At 62.1% G+C, this 16,196-nt stretch overlaps 1 protein-coding gene across 1 annotated transcript in view; it reads left to right on the top strand.

Annotated features, from left to right (window-relative positions):
* Afap1 (actin filament associated protein 1) overlaps positions 1-16,196 on the top strand; it is a 56,781-nt gene that overhangs the window by 18,928 nt on the left and 21,657 nt on the right. The window contains 5 exon segments of the mRNA XM_048364452.1: positions 2,183-2,311; positions 5,695-5,789; positions 7,592-7,700; positions 8,337-8,548; positions 11,706-11,885. Coding sequence (XP_048220409.1) covers positions 2,185-2,311; positions 5,695-5,789; positions 7,592-7,700; positions 8,337-8,548; positions 11,706-11,885 — 723 coding nt within the window. The 5' untranslated portion in view covers positions 2,183-2,184.

A 16,196-nucleotide genomic window follows, 5' to 3' on the forward strand; every position in this document is an offset into this window, starting at 1 on the left:
CCGCTACCTTGGCGGGCAGCTTTTGTGTGCTGTGGGAACTTGGGCATTGGTTTTTTCCCCCGAGGCGTTAGTGATCTCTTTGATTCCGGTCTGAGCTCAGCGACTGGTGTTGAGGATAGGGTAGCTAGAGGATGCAGGGCTGGGGTGTTGGACTAAGGAGGAACTCGGGGTGCAGACCTGTCCTATCTCAGCCCTGGCCCTGGGCCAGTGACATCACGCTTCTTCCTTTGTGACCTTCTGGAGAGATGCTAAGGATCAGCGAGGTGAAACCATGGAAGATTTCATGCAGTAGAACATAGTTATTTCCTGTATGTCTATACGCAGACGCCTCTGGCTAGGACTCAAGCCTGCATAGATGGAAGAGGCGGGGGGTGTGCAACCCCTGAAGTCCCCTCCTCTGCTCCTCTCCCTCTTCTCCTTTCCTCCCTCCCTTCTCTCCTCTCCTTTCTACCCACCTCTCCCCCTTCCTTCTTCTCCTCCCTCTTTTCTTCTCCTCGTCCGTCTCCTTTTCCTTCTCTTCTTCCTCCTTCCTCTCCTCCTCTCTTCCTCCTCCTCCTTCCCTTTCACCTTCACCTGGCCCTTGTCCTTCTCCTCCTTCTCCTCTTCCTCCTTTTGAAACACCTGGACCGGCTTGGGCCACACTTCTGCATGTGCGTTATGTGTAGCTGGTATTACAGGCATGTGCCATTACAGTTGGCTTGAGCTCTCAATAACTGTTTGCCTAGGCTGGCCTCGACCTGTGATTCTCCTGATCTGTTTCTTTTTTTTTCTTTTTCTTTTTTTTCCTTCCTTCCTTCCTTCCTTCCTTCCTTCCTTCCTTCCTTCCTTCCTTCCTTCCTTTCTTTCTTTTTCTGATCTCAGTTTCTTGAGTACCTGGAATCAGCCAGGGCCCCTGGCTCTGATCTCCTTGACACTGGAATTCGGCATCACACACTGACACTAAGCGGTGACGTCCGCTTTGGGGGTGTGGCCTCATCTTTGGCACCTGGCTCTGGTACTTTATTTTTTGCCGAACTCTGCTGCTTTGACGTGATGTGAAGGAGCCATGCGTTTGTTCAGAAGGGACACTCTCGTCTTCAGTAGACCTCCAGTAAGGTCGCGGTGGTTGCTGGAATGCTGTGTTCTCTGGGAGGAAAGCTTTGCCAGGTAGTCATTAGATAAAGGAGACAGCCGGAATATTCAAAGAGCTCCAAAAGTTAAACAGTAAAAGGACAAAGAATGCAGTTAATAAATGCATACATGAATTGCACTGTTCCCAGAAGAAGAAATGCAAACAGTGAATTGATAGATGAAAAAATGCTCAAAATCCTTAGCCATCAAAGAATCGCAAGGGCAAACTCCACTAAGCTTCCATCTCACCCGAGGCCGAACCAGGAAAATGAATTCCGGAGCGGATGTGGGGGAAACAGACCCCCAGATACTCGGTGGAAGATCACCTAGCTCAGGCACCAGGAGAATCAGTGTAGAAGTTCCTCAGACAGCTGAGGACAGATCTTATGACCCGCCGAACCACTCTTGAGCTATATTTGAAGGAATTTAGGTGAAAATACAACCTAGATACCCGCACATCTGAGTTTATAGAGCAGTATTCACAATAGCCAGACTCTGAGTCAGCCCCGGTGCCCTCCACCCAAGTGGATAAAGAGAATATGATGTGTGTGTGCGCGCACACCAGAGTATTAGTCCACAATAAAGAAGAATGGGATTATGTAAATTGCAGGAAAATGAGTGGAACTGTGTGTTTCGTGAAATAAACCGTACTGGCAGACTCAAATACTCTGTGCTGTCACATGCAGAATCTAATCTTTCAAGATGAATGGCACAAATGTCAACTCGAGACTGGGGATGGGAACCTGAAGGAGGGGTACGCGGAAGGAGAGGGCGGGCTCAGGCGGAATACTTGTGTGTCTAGGAAATAGAGCAATGAAACGCATTGACATTGTCTTTCAAGAGAAGGGGAGGCTGAGGGAGTAAGCGAGGGATGGGCTGGATCTTAGAACATCTGTACACCGTGAAGGCACCACAGTGAGACTCCTTGTAGAACACTGGAGAGAGAAAGCCAGGGTAAAAGGCCTTGTAGATCAACGTGCACATTCATGCTGCCACATTCGTTTACCTTTCTATTGTGACATTAACAGACATACCAAGGAGTCTCATTATTCCCTCCCTCCTCTCTCCTCAGCAATGGAAGAGTTAATAGTGGAACTTCGCCTCTTCCTGGAACTCCTGGACCACGAGTATCTCACGTCCACCGTCAGGGAGAAGAAGGCGGTGCTCAGCAACATCCTGCTGCGGATACAGTCCTCCAGAGGTGGGCTCGGGTACAGTCCTCCAGAGGTGGGCTCGGGTACAGTCCTCCAGAGGTGGGCTCGGGTACAGTCCTCCAGAGGTGGGCTCGGGTACAGTCCTCCAGAGGTGGGCTCGGGTACAGTCCTCCAGAGGTGGGATCGGGTACAGTCCTCCAGAGGTGGGCTCGGGTACAGTCCTCCGGAGTGGGCTCAGGTACAGTACAGTCCTCCGGAGTGGGCTCAGGTACAGTCCTCCGGAGTGGGCTCGGGTACAGTCCTCCAGAGGTGGGCTCGGGCCCAGTCCTCCAGAGTGGGCTCGGGTACAGTCCTCCAGAGTGGGCTCAGGTACAGTACAGTCCTCCGGAGTGGGCTCGGGTACAGTCCTCCAGAGGTGGGCTCGGGTCCAGTCCTCCAGAGGTGGGCTCGGGTACAGTCCTCCGGAGTGGGCTCGGGTACAGTCCTCCAGAGGTGGGCTCGGGTACAGTCCTCCAGAGGTGGGCTCGGGTACAGTCCTCCAGAGTGGGCTCGGGTACAGTCCTCCGGAGTGGGCTCGGGCACAGTCCTCCAGAGGTGGGCTCGGGTACAGTCCTCCAGAGGTGGGCTCGGGTACAGTCCTCCAGAGTGGGCTCAGGTACAGTACAGTCCTCCAGAGGTGGGCTCGGGTACAGTCCTCCAGAGTGGGCTCGGGTACAGTCCTCCGGAGTGGGCTCGGGTACAGTCCTCCAGAGGTGGGCTCGGGTACAGTCCTCCAGAGGTGGGCTCGGGTACAGTCCTCCAGAGTGGGCTCAGGTACAGTACAGTCCTCCAGAGGTGGGCTCGGGTACAGTCCTCCAGAGTGGGCTCGGGTACAGTCCTCCGGAGTGGGCTCGGGTACAGTCCTCCAGAGGTGGGCTCGGGTACAGTCCTCCAGAGGTGGGCTCGGGTACAGTCCTCCAGAGGTGGGCTCGGGTACAGTCCTCCGGAGTGGGCTCGGGCACAGTCCTCCAGAGGTGGGCTAGGGCCCAGTCCTCCGGAGGTGGGCTCGGGTACAGTCCTCCAGAGTGGGCTCGGGTACAGTCCTCCGGAGTGGGCTCGGGTACAGTCCTCCAGAGTGGGCTCGGGTACAGTCCTCCGGAGTGGGCTCGGGCACAGTACAGTCCTCCAGAGTGGGCTCGGGTACAGTCCTCCGGAGTGGGCTCGGGTACAGTCCTCCAGAGTGGGCTCGGGTACAGTCCTCCAGAGGTGGGCTTGGGTACAGTTCTCCAGAGGTGGGCTCGGGTACAGTCCTCCGGAGGTGGGCTCGGGTACAGTCCTCCAGAGTGGGCTTGGGTACAGTCCTCCAGAGGTGGGCTCGGGTACAGTCCTCCAGAGGTGGGCTTGGGCACAGTCCTCCGGAGGTGGGCTCGGGCACAGTCCTCCGGAGTGCGCTCGGGTACAGTACAGTCCTCCAGAGGTGGGCTCGGGTACAGTCCTCCGGAGTGGGCTCAGGTACAGTCCTCCGGAGTGGGCTCGGGTACAGTCCTCCGGAGTGGGCTCGGGCTCAGTACAGTCCTCCAGAGTGGGCTCGGGTACAGTCCTCCAGAGTGGGCTCAGGTACAGTACAGTCCTCCGGAGTGGGCTCGGGTACAGTCCTCCAGAGGTGGGCTCGGGTCCAGTCCTCCAGAGGTGGGCTCGGGTACAGTCCTCCGGAGTGGGCTCGGGTACAGTCCTCCAGAGGTGGGCTCGGGTACAGTCCTCCAGAGGTGGGCTCGGGTACAGTCCTCCAGAGTGGGCTCGGGTACAGTCCTCCGGAGTGGGCTCGGGCACAGTCCTCCAGAGGTGGGCTCGGGTACAGTCCTCCAGAGGTGGGCTCGGGTACAGTCCTCCAGAGTGGGCTCAGGTACAGTACAGTCCTCCAGAGGTGGGCTCGGGTACAGTCCTCCAGAGTGGGCTCGGGTACAGTCCTCCGGAGTGGGCTCGGGTACAGTCCTCCAGAGGTGGGCTCGGGTACAGTCCTCCAGAGGTGGGCTCGGGTACAGTCCTCCAGAGTGGGCTCAGGTACAGTACAGTCCTCCAGAGGTGGGCTCGGGTACAGTCCTCCAGAGTGGGCTCGGGTACAGTCCTCCGGAGTGGGCTCGGGTACAGTCCTCCAGAGGTGGGCTCGGGTACAGTCCTCCAGAGGTGGGCTCGGGTACAGTCCTCCAGAGGTGGGCTCGGGTACAGTCCTCCGGAGTGGGCTCGGGCACAGTCCTCCAGAGGTGGGCTAGGGCCCAGTCCTCCGGAGGTGGGCTCGGGTACAGTCCTCCAGAGTGGGCTCGGGTACAGTCCTCCGGAGTGGGCTCGGGTACAGTCCTCCAGAGTGGGCTCGGGTACAGTCCTCCGGAGTGGGCTCGGGCACAGTACAGTCCTCCAGAGTGGGCTCGGGTACAGTCCTCCGGAGTGGGCTCGGGTACAGTCCTCCAGAGTGGGCTCGGGTACAGTCCTCCAGAGGTGGGCTTGGGTACAGTTCTCCAGAGGTGGGCTCGGGTACAGTCCTCCGGAGGTGGGCTCGGGTACAGTCCTCCAGAGTGGGCTTGGGTACAGTCCTCCAGAGGTGGGCTCGGGTACAGTCCTCCAGAGGTGGGCTTGGGCACAGTCCTCCGGAGGTGGGCTCGGGCACAGTCCTCCGGAGTGCGCTCGGGTACAGTACAGTCCTCCAGAGGTGGGCTCGGGTACAGTCCTCCGGAGTGGGCTCAGGTACAGTCCTCCGGAGTGGGCTCGGGTACAGTCCTCCGGAGTGGGCTCGGGCTCAGTACAGTCCTCCAGAGGTGGGCTCGGGTACAGTCCTCTGGAGGTGGGCTCGGTCAGGTTAGGGAGGCGCAGGGTACCGGGCACCGAGCACACGGGTGGCGGTGGGCCTGCAGGGTGCGTGCTGGACTCTCGCCGGTCTGTAGGACGTGCTGTCCACATACTGTGCCCACCCCCTGTTAAGGCGGCAGCCTGCGGGGCCGTCTGCAAAGCCCTGCGTGGACCCGGATCCCCCCCTCCAGTCAGGGCGGCCGACGGTGGCGCCTGGATGGTGGCTGGCTGGGTGTCACGGCCGGGGGGGCTGACACGCCACTTGCCCTGCCTGTCAGGCTTCACGAGGCTTCTGGTCGCTTCCCTGCCACTGAGCCTTCTTCCTTCACCCCTGTAGTGTTTGAAAACACCAGCCACATGCTGGCTTTTTAAGGGATCGCTTCCATTTCTGTTTCCCTCCCCTCCTCCTGCCTTCCCTCCCCTTCTTCCCTCTCTCTGCACCTCTGCTGTCCCTTAGCGCACTTGCGATGCTCACACAGCCGAGAATAACGCCCCATCCCGCGGATCGCCGTGGAGCTCTCCCGCGGGGCCCAGCCCTGCGCCCCCCCCACCCCGCGGCCCCCCCACCCCGCGGCCCCCTCACCAGCCCTGTGCTCTGCTCCCCTCGCAGGCTTTGACGTGAAGGACCATGCCCAGCGGCAGGAGGGCAGCGGCCTGCCGGCGCCCCCCCAGCTGCCTCTGCCGGAGATTCCGCAGCCCTGGCTGGTGAGTGAGGGGCACCCCTGTCCCCCCGCGGGCGCCGCAGGCCTGGCGGTTCCAGGACGCCCGAGACCTCGCCGTGTTCCCGGGCTGGCACGGTGGGCAGCTGGCGGGCAGCCTGGCTCCGTGCCGCGCGGGGAGACCGCAGAGCCACGGCGCCCTGGAGAGCCGAGCTGAACGCAGGTCCAGGGAGCGAGACCCGGAGGTTGGGCAGGCAGAGCCCAGCCAGGCAGAGTCCCGGGGCTCTTCCGAGTCACCTCCGACGGCCCCTGGCTGCGCCCCCCCCCCCCCCCCCGGTTTGGCAACACTTCCTGTCCCCGCATCCCGGTGAGGAACTGTAGTTGGTAATTAGGGCGTAGTAGGATGTCGCACCAACGAGGAATAGAATCATTATAACAACACGCCACAACAGGCTTCTAAAGAGTCACGTCGGAGTGGTTTCTTGCTGGAACTTTCCAGTCAGTGCTGTTGCTGACCACCAGTACGCGTAACTGTAGGCAGGGCAGGGGCACCACGTCACCCCAGTGGTCCCCGCCGTCCTCTGCCTTGGGCCCGGAAGCCACCGCGCGCCCTGGGAGGAGCCGCGGCTCCGCCCCCAGCGCCTCCCGATCGCGCGTGGCGCCCTGCTGCCTGAGCCACGCCTCCGCTTCGGCTTTCTCTTGGTTAGCCGGAGATGAAGAATCTCACGGACAACCCGATGGGGCTGGCTTTGATCTGCAGTCTTCGGATCTCAGCCTCCTGAGTTTCTAGGGCGACGGGCGGAGCCGCCGGCACCTGGCGTGGGGTCTTAGTTCTCGTAGGATCTGACCTCACGTCCTCTCGAGCTTCTCAGCGACAGAAGAAGTAACACACGGTGGCGTAGGGGAGAGGCGGGAGGGCAGGGGGAGATGGCAGCGGGTGCTGGGGGTGGTATAAGAAGGCCCTGGCGGAGGGAATCGCGTCAGAGCTGCACATCCTCTGACACTGGGGACTGCTGGAACATTCGGTTCTTGCGCGCGCCCCAGGTTACAGGGAGGGCTCCTCCGAGGACCTGCTCGCAAGCCATTCCGCTCGCAGTGCCCGGCTCTCCCTGACCTCGACAGAGAGGCACGGACGGCTCCAGGGCCTCCCCACCGTGCTACGCTTTTTCTTGTGGGCCGTCGGGCGTGGCCTCTTATTTTTAGAGGTGCAAGTGCTGAGCCTGGGTGTTTCTCCTATGAGTTTGTCCCCAGCACGTGATCACGAGGAGGGGTCGACAGTCTGTGCAGAACCCCCCAGTTTAAAGCCACGGTGGCTTCGTGGCGCGTGCCTGTAGTCCCAGCTACTCAGGAGGTGGACGGGGAAAGTTCGCGTTCCAAGGCTGTTCAACACGTTAGTGAGAGCCGGGGTGCGCGGGGCTCCTCTCCACGGGCGCAGCCCCGAGGCCGGGCGCGCCCTCCCCCCGCGCCTCCCTGGTCGCCGGTGCCCGCGGGAGGGGCAGGGCCAGCTGGCGGCAGGGTCATCAGGGTCGTGTGGGGACGGCCAGCACAAAGGATCAGGGCCCGGAGGCCAGGCCTGCGCCAGCCCGGCTGGACGGGGCAGGGCCGCTCTGCCCGGGACCCGGTGCCGTACGCGGCGGCGGCATCGGCCTCACGCTGCTGGGGTCGGGTGCTGGCAGCCGGGGCAGGGCTGGGGGTGGCGTGAACAGGCATAGCCTGGCGGCTGGGGGCGGGCGGGCGTTGTCCAGGCACTCCCTTGAGAGGGGAGAGTGCGGCCCCTGCCCAGCGAGTGGGGCTGAAGTCCCCCCCCCCCCCCCGCCTACACTCACCTCCGGGGTTTCCTTTCCTCAGCCTCCTGACAGCGGGCCTCCGCCGCTGCCCACGGCCTCGCTCCCCGAGGGCTACTACGAGGAAGCGGTGCCCCTGAGCCCCGGGAAGGCGCCCGAGTACATCACCGCCAGTGAGTGGAGGGGCGGGCGGGAGGGGAGGGGCGGGCCTGCCTGGGTGTGGCGAGCAGGGCTGGGCGCCGCCCGGGAGCTGGGGGGCAGGGGGGGACGGCACCGGGCACAGCAGGAGCACGGGGACACTGCCATGGTTTGGGGTTCTTTCTTGTGGTAGTACTGGGGTTTGAACTCTGCCCCTCACGTACTGGGCTGGCACCCCAGCACTCTACTGCTGATTCGGGCCTCCGGCCTCTCTTCACTGGTTATTTTTAGGATGGGCTCCCCCCCCCACCAGGCACGTGATTGCTCTGGGCTTCTGGCGGTGGCAGGGACGCCGCGTGCACCGCGGCACCCGGTTCCCTCTGTGCGACGGAGTCTGGGGGACTTGCCTGCCAGGGCTCGGCCTCCAACCTCGATCCTCCCAACACCGTCTCCCAAGTAGCTGAGGTCACGGGCCTGAGCCACGGGGCCCAGCTTAGGGGGGTTCCAGTCACTGCCTTCACCAGGGTCTTATTGAGCTACCACTGCAGAAGTCGGGGAGTCGTGTCCGTGTGGGGACCGCGGCCCCGTCTCGTGGAACTCCGTGGGGTTCGGAGGCTGAGCGTGGGGCTCGGGCTGCAGGCCCCCCTCACCTGCGCCCGCCGCTCCCGCAGATTACGACTCGGACGCCATGAGCAGCTCCTACGAGTCGTACGACGAGGAGGAGGAGGAGGGGAAGGGGAAGAAGACGCGGCACCAGTGGCCCTCGGAGGAGGCCTCCATGGACCTGGTGAGAGACGCCAAGATCTGCGCCTTCCTGCTGCGCAAGAAACGCTTCGGCCAGTGGACCAAGCTGCTGTGCGTCGTCAAGGACACGAAGCTGCTGGTGAGGGCCGTGGCCGCGCGGGGGCGGGGCCGGCCCGGGAGCGCGGGGAGCGCGGTGGGCGCTGGAGCCAGCCCGGAAGCGCAGGGAGCGCGGTGAATACGAGAGCCAGCCCGGGAGTGCGGGGAGTGTGGTGGGCGCTGGAGCCGGCCCGGGAGTGCGGGGAGCGCGGTGAATACGAGAGCCAGCCCGGGAGTGCGGGGAGCGCGGGGGCGGGGCCGGCCCGGGAGTGCGGGGAGCGCAGTGGGTGCTGGAGCCGGCCCGGGAGCGCGGGGAGCGTGGTGGGCGCTGGAGCCGTCCCAGGAGTGCGGGGAGCGTGAGGGCGGGGCCGGCCCGGGAGTGCGGTGGGCGCCCGGGTCGGCCCGGGAGTGCGGGGAGCGCGGTGGGCGCCGGGGTCGGCCCGGGAGTGCGGGGAGCGCGGTGGGCGCCGGGGTTGGCCCGGGAGTGCGGGGAGCGCGGTGGGCGCCGGAGCCGGCCCGGGAGTGCGGGGAGCGCGGTGGGCGCTGGAGCCGGCCCGGGAGTGCGGGGAGCGCGGTGGGCGCCGGGGCCGGCCCGGGAGTGCGGGGAGCGCGGTGAATACGAGAGCCGGCCCGGGAGCGCAGGGAGCGCGGTGGGCGCCGGAGCCGGCCCGGGAGCGCGGGGAGCGCGGTGGGCGCCGGAGCCGGCCCGGGAGTGGGGGGAGCCCAGCGCAGTGGACAGGCTGAGCTGGACGGAGCCAGCCGAGGCTGACGGGGCCTGCGCGGGCGGGCGGGCTGCCAGGCTGGTGCGTCCGCCGGCAGCACCCCCCCCCCCCCCCCGCGCGTCCCCAGTGTGTCAGTGGAAACGCGCGCAGGCTGTGACTTGCCGGGGGGCGGGATGCACGTCGTCCTGTGTAGTGAGTCAGTGAATTCCTCGCAGCCAGGTCACCGCAGTGGGCGGGGAGCCTGCCCAGGGCCCAGGGGAGGGCGGGGGGGGGGGGGGAATTCTTCTGGAAAGCCAAGGCCAAGTCCTATTTAAAAAAAAAGTTAACCCACGCGTCACCATAGGCAGTTGGAGGGAAGTAACTAGAAGCGGGGGTGGGAGGCATAGCCCAGCCTGCAGTGGGCCCCGGGGGTGTTCCCAGAAGCCTCTAGTGAAGCAGCCACCGCCTTTGGCGGCCCTTGAGAACTGGGGCAACCCTCCATCCTCTCCCCCTCTCCCTGCCTTCCCCCGCCCTCCCCCCCTCCGGACAGCATGCCTGGTTATCGGCCGTGAACTTGACAGCCTGTGTTGCGTGTGCATGTGCGCGTGCGCATTGGGGCATGAACTCAGGACCTGGGTGCTGTTCCTTAACGTTTCCCGCTTGAGTCTGGTGCTCTGCCGCTCGCGCCCCAGCTCCACTTCTGGCCGTGCACCGGTGAGCTGCCGACGGGAGCCTCGGGTCTCGTCTGCCCGGGTGGCTCTGACCCGGGACCCTGTGACCTAAGCCTCCCGAGCCGCTGGGTCACAGTCCTCGGCCACGGGTGCCTGGCTCTCGGGAGCACAGGTTTGCCCTCTGCCTTTCTTTCGAGTTGACCTGGTAAGCTCGGGAGTGTGTCATGAAACCCAAACGGAGCCCGGGTCTTCCCGCCAATCACATTTCAGCGGAACAGATGATCGTTGTTTTCTGGTTAAATTGAAACCGAGTTTCTTGAATTGTGGGAGTCATAATTCCCTAGATTCGCAGGCCACCGTTTGTTTTTAAGTTAATGCCTTTGTCAGTGTCTTTTAAAACAGCGAGGGTATCTTGCTTCTCCAATATGTGGCCCCAGTTTCTCCCACCTTTGGAATATGCCAGAAACGATGCTCTTGGGGATTGTGAAGCCTCAAGAGGTCCTTGCGCACCGCCTTCGTTTGCGGTCTGATGTCATGGCTGCAGATGTGGTTAGAAGATAGATGTCCTGACACCCTGCCAGCCCCGGGCTGGGGGGGGGGCAGCACCTCGGGCTCCAGACCTGTGACCCTTCTCCCTGCCCCGCCGCGTCCTCCTCCCCTCCAGCCCTCAGGCGCTCTCCTGGCCACGTCAGAACGATCCTAGCTTCCCCTTGGAGCACTTCTGAATGCGGGAGAGCATCGTCTTCCGTTAGATGCAGGATGAAATCACCTCTGCAGGGTCCTTTCACGTGGGAGGCGCCTGCGGTTTAGCTACCCAGACGATCCCTCTTAACAAAACACAGATGAACCGTGGGAAAACCAAGTGTTTTTCAGACGGAACAGAAAGCCGGAGAAACGGAGAAGGCGATCACCCCGCACTCCTGCCTGTGTGCCAGGGGGGAGGGGATTCCCCTGTTCCTGATTTAGCAAACTCCCCCCTCAGCCTTGCCTGTCTGTGCCCAGGAGTGCTGGAGAGGCGCTACTTTAGCCCTTGAGAGAAGGCTGGGTGCCGGTGGTCACACCTGTAGCCCCGGCCGCTCGGGAGGCTCAGGCCCGAGCGTGACTTCAAAGCCGGCCCGGCCTGACCCGTCGGAGAGACTCATCTCCAGTTTACCAGCAGGAAGCCAGACGTGGAGCTGTGGCTCGGGAGCCGGAGCGCTAGCCTTGAGCGCGAAAGCCCAGGGCCCGGGCCTGGCACGGCACCGAGACCTGGAGCGGGAGGAGCGGTTCCCGTCCGCCGCGGCCTCGCGGGCGCTGCCGCAGTCACGGCGGGGGGAGCGCAGGAGCTTGCCTCTCGGCTTGTGGCCGCCGGGAAGCAGACGGCAAGGCGGGAAGGAGCCAGGGCCGAGGGGCTGCCAGGACCGCCCCCCCCAGCCCCCTGAGCCTGTGGTGGGGGTGCAGGGCGCCCCTGGGGTGGCAGCTGGGGTGGACGGCCCTCATCGGAGCTGGACGGTGCCCCCCCCACACCCACCGCGCTCCTCGGGCCTGGCGTTACACTGGGCGTGTCACTGTGGTACTGGACGTGGAAGGCCGGGCGGGCCCTCGCGTGTGTGGGGCGGACGCCCGGGGCCAGGGCAGCCGCCCCGCCTTGCTGCCGATGCGTTGGAGACGGGAGCGCACGCGGACTGCGCTGCCCGGGCTGGCTTTGAACCGCGGCCCGCGGGGGTCGGCCTCCCGAGGGGTCGGCACGCGGGCGCGGGCGGCGGCCCCGGGCCGGTCGTGGCGGGCTTTGCGGACGCTCGCTGCCGGCCCCCTGACCCGGCGCGCTGGCTTGTCGTGTTGAACGCAGTGCTATAAGAGCTCCAAGGACCAGCAGCCGCAGATGGAGCTGCCGCTGCAGGGCTGCAGCGTCGCCTACCTCCCGAAGGACAGCAAGAAGAAGAAGCACGAGCTGAAGATCACCCAGCAGGGCACCGACCCCCTGGTGCTCGCCGTCCAGAGCAAGGAGCAGGCGGAGCAGTGGCTGAAGGTGGGTGTCCCTCGGCTCCCCCTCCCTCCCCCTCCCCCCCCCCCCCCCCCCCCCCCGGCGGAGTGCGCCCGCCTGAGCCCGTCCCCTCTCCTCCTCGTCCTTGCCGCCCTTGCTCTGTCGTCGGCTGTGCTGGCGTTCACCCCGTGGACGGCGGGGTGTCCCCGGTGGTCCTGGTGGCCAGCCCCCTCCTGGGTTTGGTTCCGTTGCGTGTTGATCCGCGTGTGCGTTGCCCTCTGTGCAGGGCATGAATGAGCGGTGGAGGGGGCCGGGGGGTTGTGTCCCCTCCCGTGTCGCGGGACACGGTGGCCGCCGGGCAGTTTCATCTCCGTGGCCTTGCCCTCCACCCCGCCTTCACGGGCTCCCGGGGGTCCGAGAGCCTCGGGGAGCCGGGAGCTGCCGCGTGCAGCGGCCCAGCCTCCAGCTTGCCGGCTCCGCGCGGGCCTTCCGGGCTGTTTGAGCGCGGTAGTCGGGCCTGGGCCTCCCGTGTGTGGCGCCCTCTGCCCGGCGCTGGGCCCTGGCTTCCTCCGCGGACCCGCCCCGGGCGCCGGCTCCGCGGCCCGGTCGGCGCCCCCTGGGACGGGCGCCGCGCATCTCGGGTGCCGGCCTCGTTCTAGCTCTGGCCTCGCTGCCATCTTCTCCCTGGCGCCCCGGTTGTCACCGGCAGGGCTGGTACGTGGGCGGTGGTGACGGGTGACGGCGCGGTGGGGGGCTGTCTCCGTCCTTCCAGCGTGGCGCCCCCTGCGGGCCCGGGGGCGACAGTGCGTCTCTCCGGCCTCCTCGCTCCTTCCAGGCCCTCTCCCCTCCGGGGGCCTCGGCGGCCGAGGTTTTTCCTTGCTTCTTGGTCACTCCGATGGTGTTGAAAGCATGCTGGCTTTCTGCGGCTTCGGCTTGGTTGGGGTTAGCATCGTAATCTTGGGGTTTTTGCTGTGGCGGCCAGAAGTTGAGGTGCCTTGTCCCCTCTTTTCTCTGAACCAGCCTCTCTGGAGAGTTTTTAAATTCATTTTCATAAAAACAGACTTTAGCTATGTTGATTTTTTTCCCCTCTGTCTTTCTGTAGTGTGGTTGTTTTCCACTAGGTTAATTTTTTTCTACTTTGTTAATTTCTCTTCTTCTTTGGTTTCCCCTTTTCTCCCCTAAATTACTTTTCTGTTGTTTTAGAGGTGATATACCTCTACACACATCAGGTAATAAGTGCGTTTTCCATTGCATAGTGTCATCTGTTCCTTCATTCTCTCCTGGTCCCTCCCTCCCTCCCCCCTCCACCCACGGACGGCGTGGCCCGTGTAGCCAGTGCCCTCCGTTGCCGCCCCCTCCACCCACGGACGGCGTGGCCCGTGTAGCCAGTGCCCTCCATTGCCGCCCCCTCCACCCACGGACGGCATGGCCCGTGTAGCCAGTGCCCTCCATTGCCGCCCCCTCCACCGTTTTCCCTCTCGTTTGGTGCCCCCGCCCCCTGGCGCCCTGGTAGCTCTGTGTGTGGTAGTTGTCCCAGCTCCCTGGAGAGCACGCGCGCCAACCGTATTTCTTTTGTGTTTCTGACTTTGTGTAGTCATACGATGTGAATTTTTATCGTCTGTAGTCCTGGCCGATTCTCAGTGCGTGGTCAGTTATGTTTAGTGAAGGGAGTAACTTCGGTGGTAGGGTGTGCTGGTGTGTGTGTGTGTGTGTGTGTGTGTGTGTGTGTGTGTGTGTGTGTTGCAGAACTCTGTCCTGTTCAGATCTTCTGTATTCTTCATAATTTTTCTCAAGTTTCTCAAAGTATCATGAAATATTACTAAAGACAGTTTTACATGAGACTAGTGGGCATCATAGCCCTTACCTTATAAAGGCCTCAATTTTATGATTGGGACAAATTAAAAATAAAATAAAGTATGGAAGTCACAAAACCACTTCCCCGCCTAGCTAGGAGAAAGGTGGGGTTGGGGTGGTGGAGCCGTAAGAGAAAGAGAGGGGAGAGAGAGGCAAGGAGCACGTGGAATCCAGAGTGGTCCTTGTGTGTCTTGAACTAGGATGTTTCTCACCAGCCCAGTCTCCCCCGTCAGTCTGTCAAACGGAATTACCAACGAGGTGGAATGGAAAGGTGATCTGAGTGCATCTTCAGAACTCCCATTAAAAGCCAGCGGTGGAGGAGAGGCTCCAGTGGTAGACGGCCAGCCTTGACTGAAAACCAAGCACTCCGGGCTCCAGGGCTCTCCCTCCCATTACACAAAGCACCCTGGGGGCTGGGAACGTGGCCTAGTGGCAAGAGCGCTCGCCTCGCATACATGAGGCCCTGGGTTCGATTCCTCAGCACCACATAAACAGGAAAGGCCGGAAGTGGCGCTGTGGCTCAAGTGGCAGAGTGCTAGCCTTGAGCAAAAAGAAGCCAGGGACAGTGCTCAGGCCCTGAGTTCAGGCCCCAGGATTGGCAACAACAACAACAACAATAAGAATAAGAAGCACCCTGTAATAAGCATCTGAAGGGAAGGTGTGGCATTGTCTGCATTGCCCGTGGCTCTCTATAGGAACTCTAACAACTCCAACAGGACTTGCCTTGGAAACAAACGAATGTAGGTAGACTGCCGTTGCCCCTATTGTTCAAAACTTTTGATCCAGGATTTTGATGTTTTGAAGTGAGGCTTTAGTGTATTGATTAAAATGCTTTAATTGAAACACACACACACACACACACACACACACACACACACACACACCTTTGCCCAGCATGATAAACATCAGGTCGTTGGATAACAGCATGCGACTCACTGAAGGACTTAACCACCGGGAGAGTCTCCTGGAAACTCCAGGGCCAGCAACTCTGGCCACAGTGAACTGAATGTGAGTGTGTGTGCGTGTGCATCTGTCTGTGCATGCACACAAAAGCTGCAAGCATGAGTCACCCTTAGAGGTCACACAGAAGACAAGAGCCAATATTCCCAGAAACAGAGTGTGGTTGGGTTTCCTTTAAAAATGTGCAGAAACTGTGTTTCTGGAGAGGAGAGTTCAAGTGAAAAGCAAACAAAATACCGCAAACATAACTGTTTGTGTGAGGACGTGTGAGTGAGTTTGAGCACTCTCCTCTGAAGAGCGTAGCTCCTCGTGGAACTGCAGAAGCACGCGTGTGAAGGGCTCTCGAGAGGCCCCTCGGCCTTTGCTCCTGATGTCTCCCTCACCCCGGCACCGCAGGGCGGCTAGTGATGGGAGCTGCTCGCCTCGTGGTGGCCAGGAAGAGAAGGAGAGGGGCCGGCCCCCCCTGCGCCCCACGGGAGGCTCCGCTCCTAAGGTTCCGCCCCCAGGAAGGCCACGGGCTGGCACCGGACCCTCCGTGCACGCACGGCCTGCAGCGATCATTCTGGATGTAAATCCCATCCCACTAGCCATCCATCCTCTGTCCACCGTCCACCTCTCCATCCGTCATCCATTATCCACACATCTTTATCTATCATCCATCCCTCCTCCCATCCTTCCGTCTGTCTGTCATCCATCCACTTGCCCCCGCCCCCCCCGCCCAGAGCAGGAGACAAGGAGGTAGGATGAGAGGCCGGATGCTGAAGTGTAAGCTCTGTTTAAGCTAGGGGGGTGACTGCGTGCGCGCACGCGCACACACACACAACACACACGGACACGGGGCTGGTAGGAATAAGGGAGTCAGTGCCGCCACACACGGTGTATATTCTTCCCCCATGGAGAACTCAACAGAAAGAACATTTCTGGATGGGCGCTTTTTGGTACCGAGACCACGGTCTTTGCTGGCTCTGCTTAGGGGTGCACTCCTTGAGTGTAAAATGAGGCACTCATCAAATTCAGTTTGGCTTGTGTAATTGCAGCCCGCTTCCTTGGCTTAAAGCTGTAATTGTGGGCAGGCGCTGCGGTTGGCTCAGAGGCGTGGAGCGGGGCCGGGCGGCCGCCTCGCGCTGGCTCGTCGGCCCCTGCGCCCCGCAGCCGCCCCGACCGCTGCTTTGCATGTGGTTTCCATGAGAGGAGGACTCGGCCGCTCAGGCAGCAAGCCGGTGATCCGGGCTCACAAAAGTTCAGCAGTTTCCCATTGCTCTGTGCTCCTTTGCTGGAGAGAAGATCGTCTGGTCTTTCAATCAAATACAAATGTGGAGGAGGAACAAAAAGCTACTGCACAGAGGCCAAAGGGAAATCAGCAAGGAAGTGAGGGAAGAGCCAGCCTTCTCCCTTCTTACTGCGTCCATCCATCCATCCATCCTTCCACCCGTTCATTCGTCATCCATCCATTCATGATCCATCCATCCGTCATCCATTGCTCACCCAGCCTTCCATCTATCCACTATCCATACATCCTTCCACTCATGTCGCCATCCTTTG

The sequence above is a fragment of the Perognathus longimembris genome, chromosome 16 (genome assembly GCF_023159225.1).
Source record: "Perognathus longimembris pacificus isolate PPM17 chromosome 16, ASM2315922v1, whole genome shotgun sequence".
Taxonomy (NCBI): domain Eukaryota; kingdom Metazoa; phylum Chordata; class Mammalia; order Rodentia; family Heteromyidae; genus Perognathus; species Perognathus longimembris.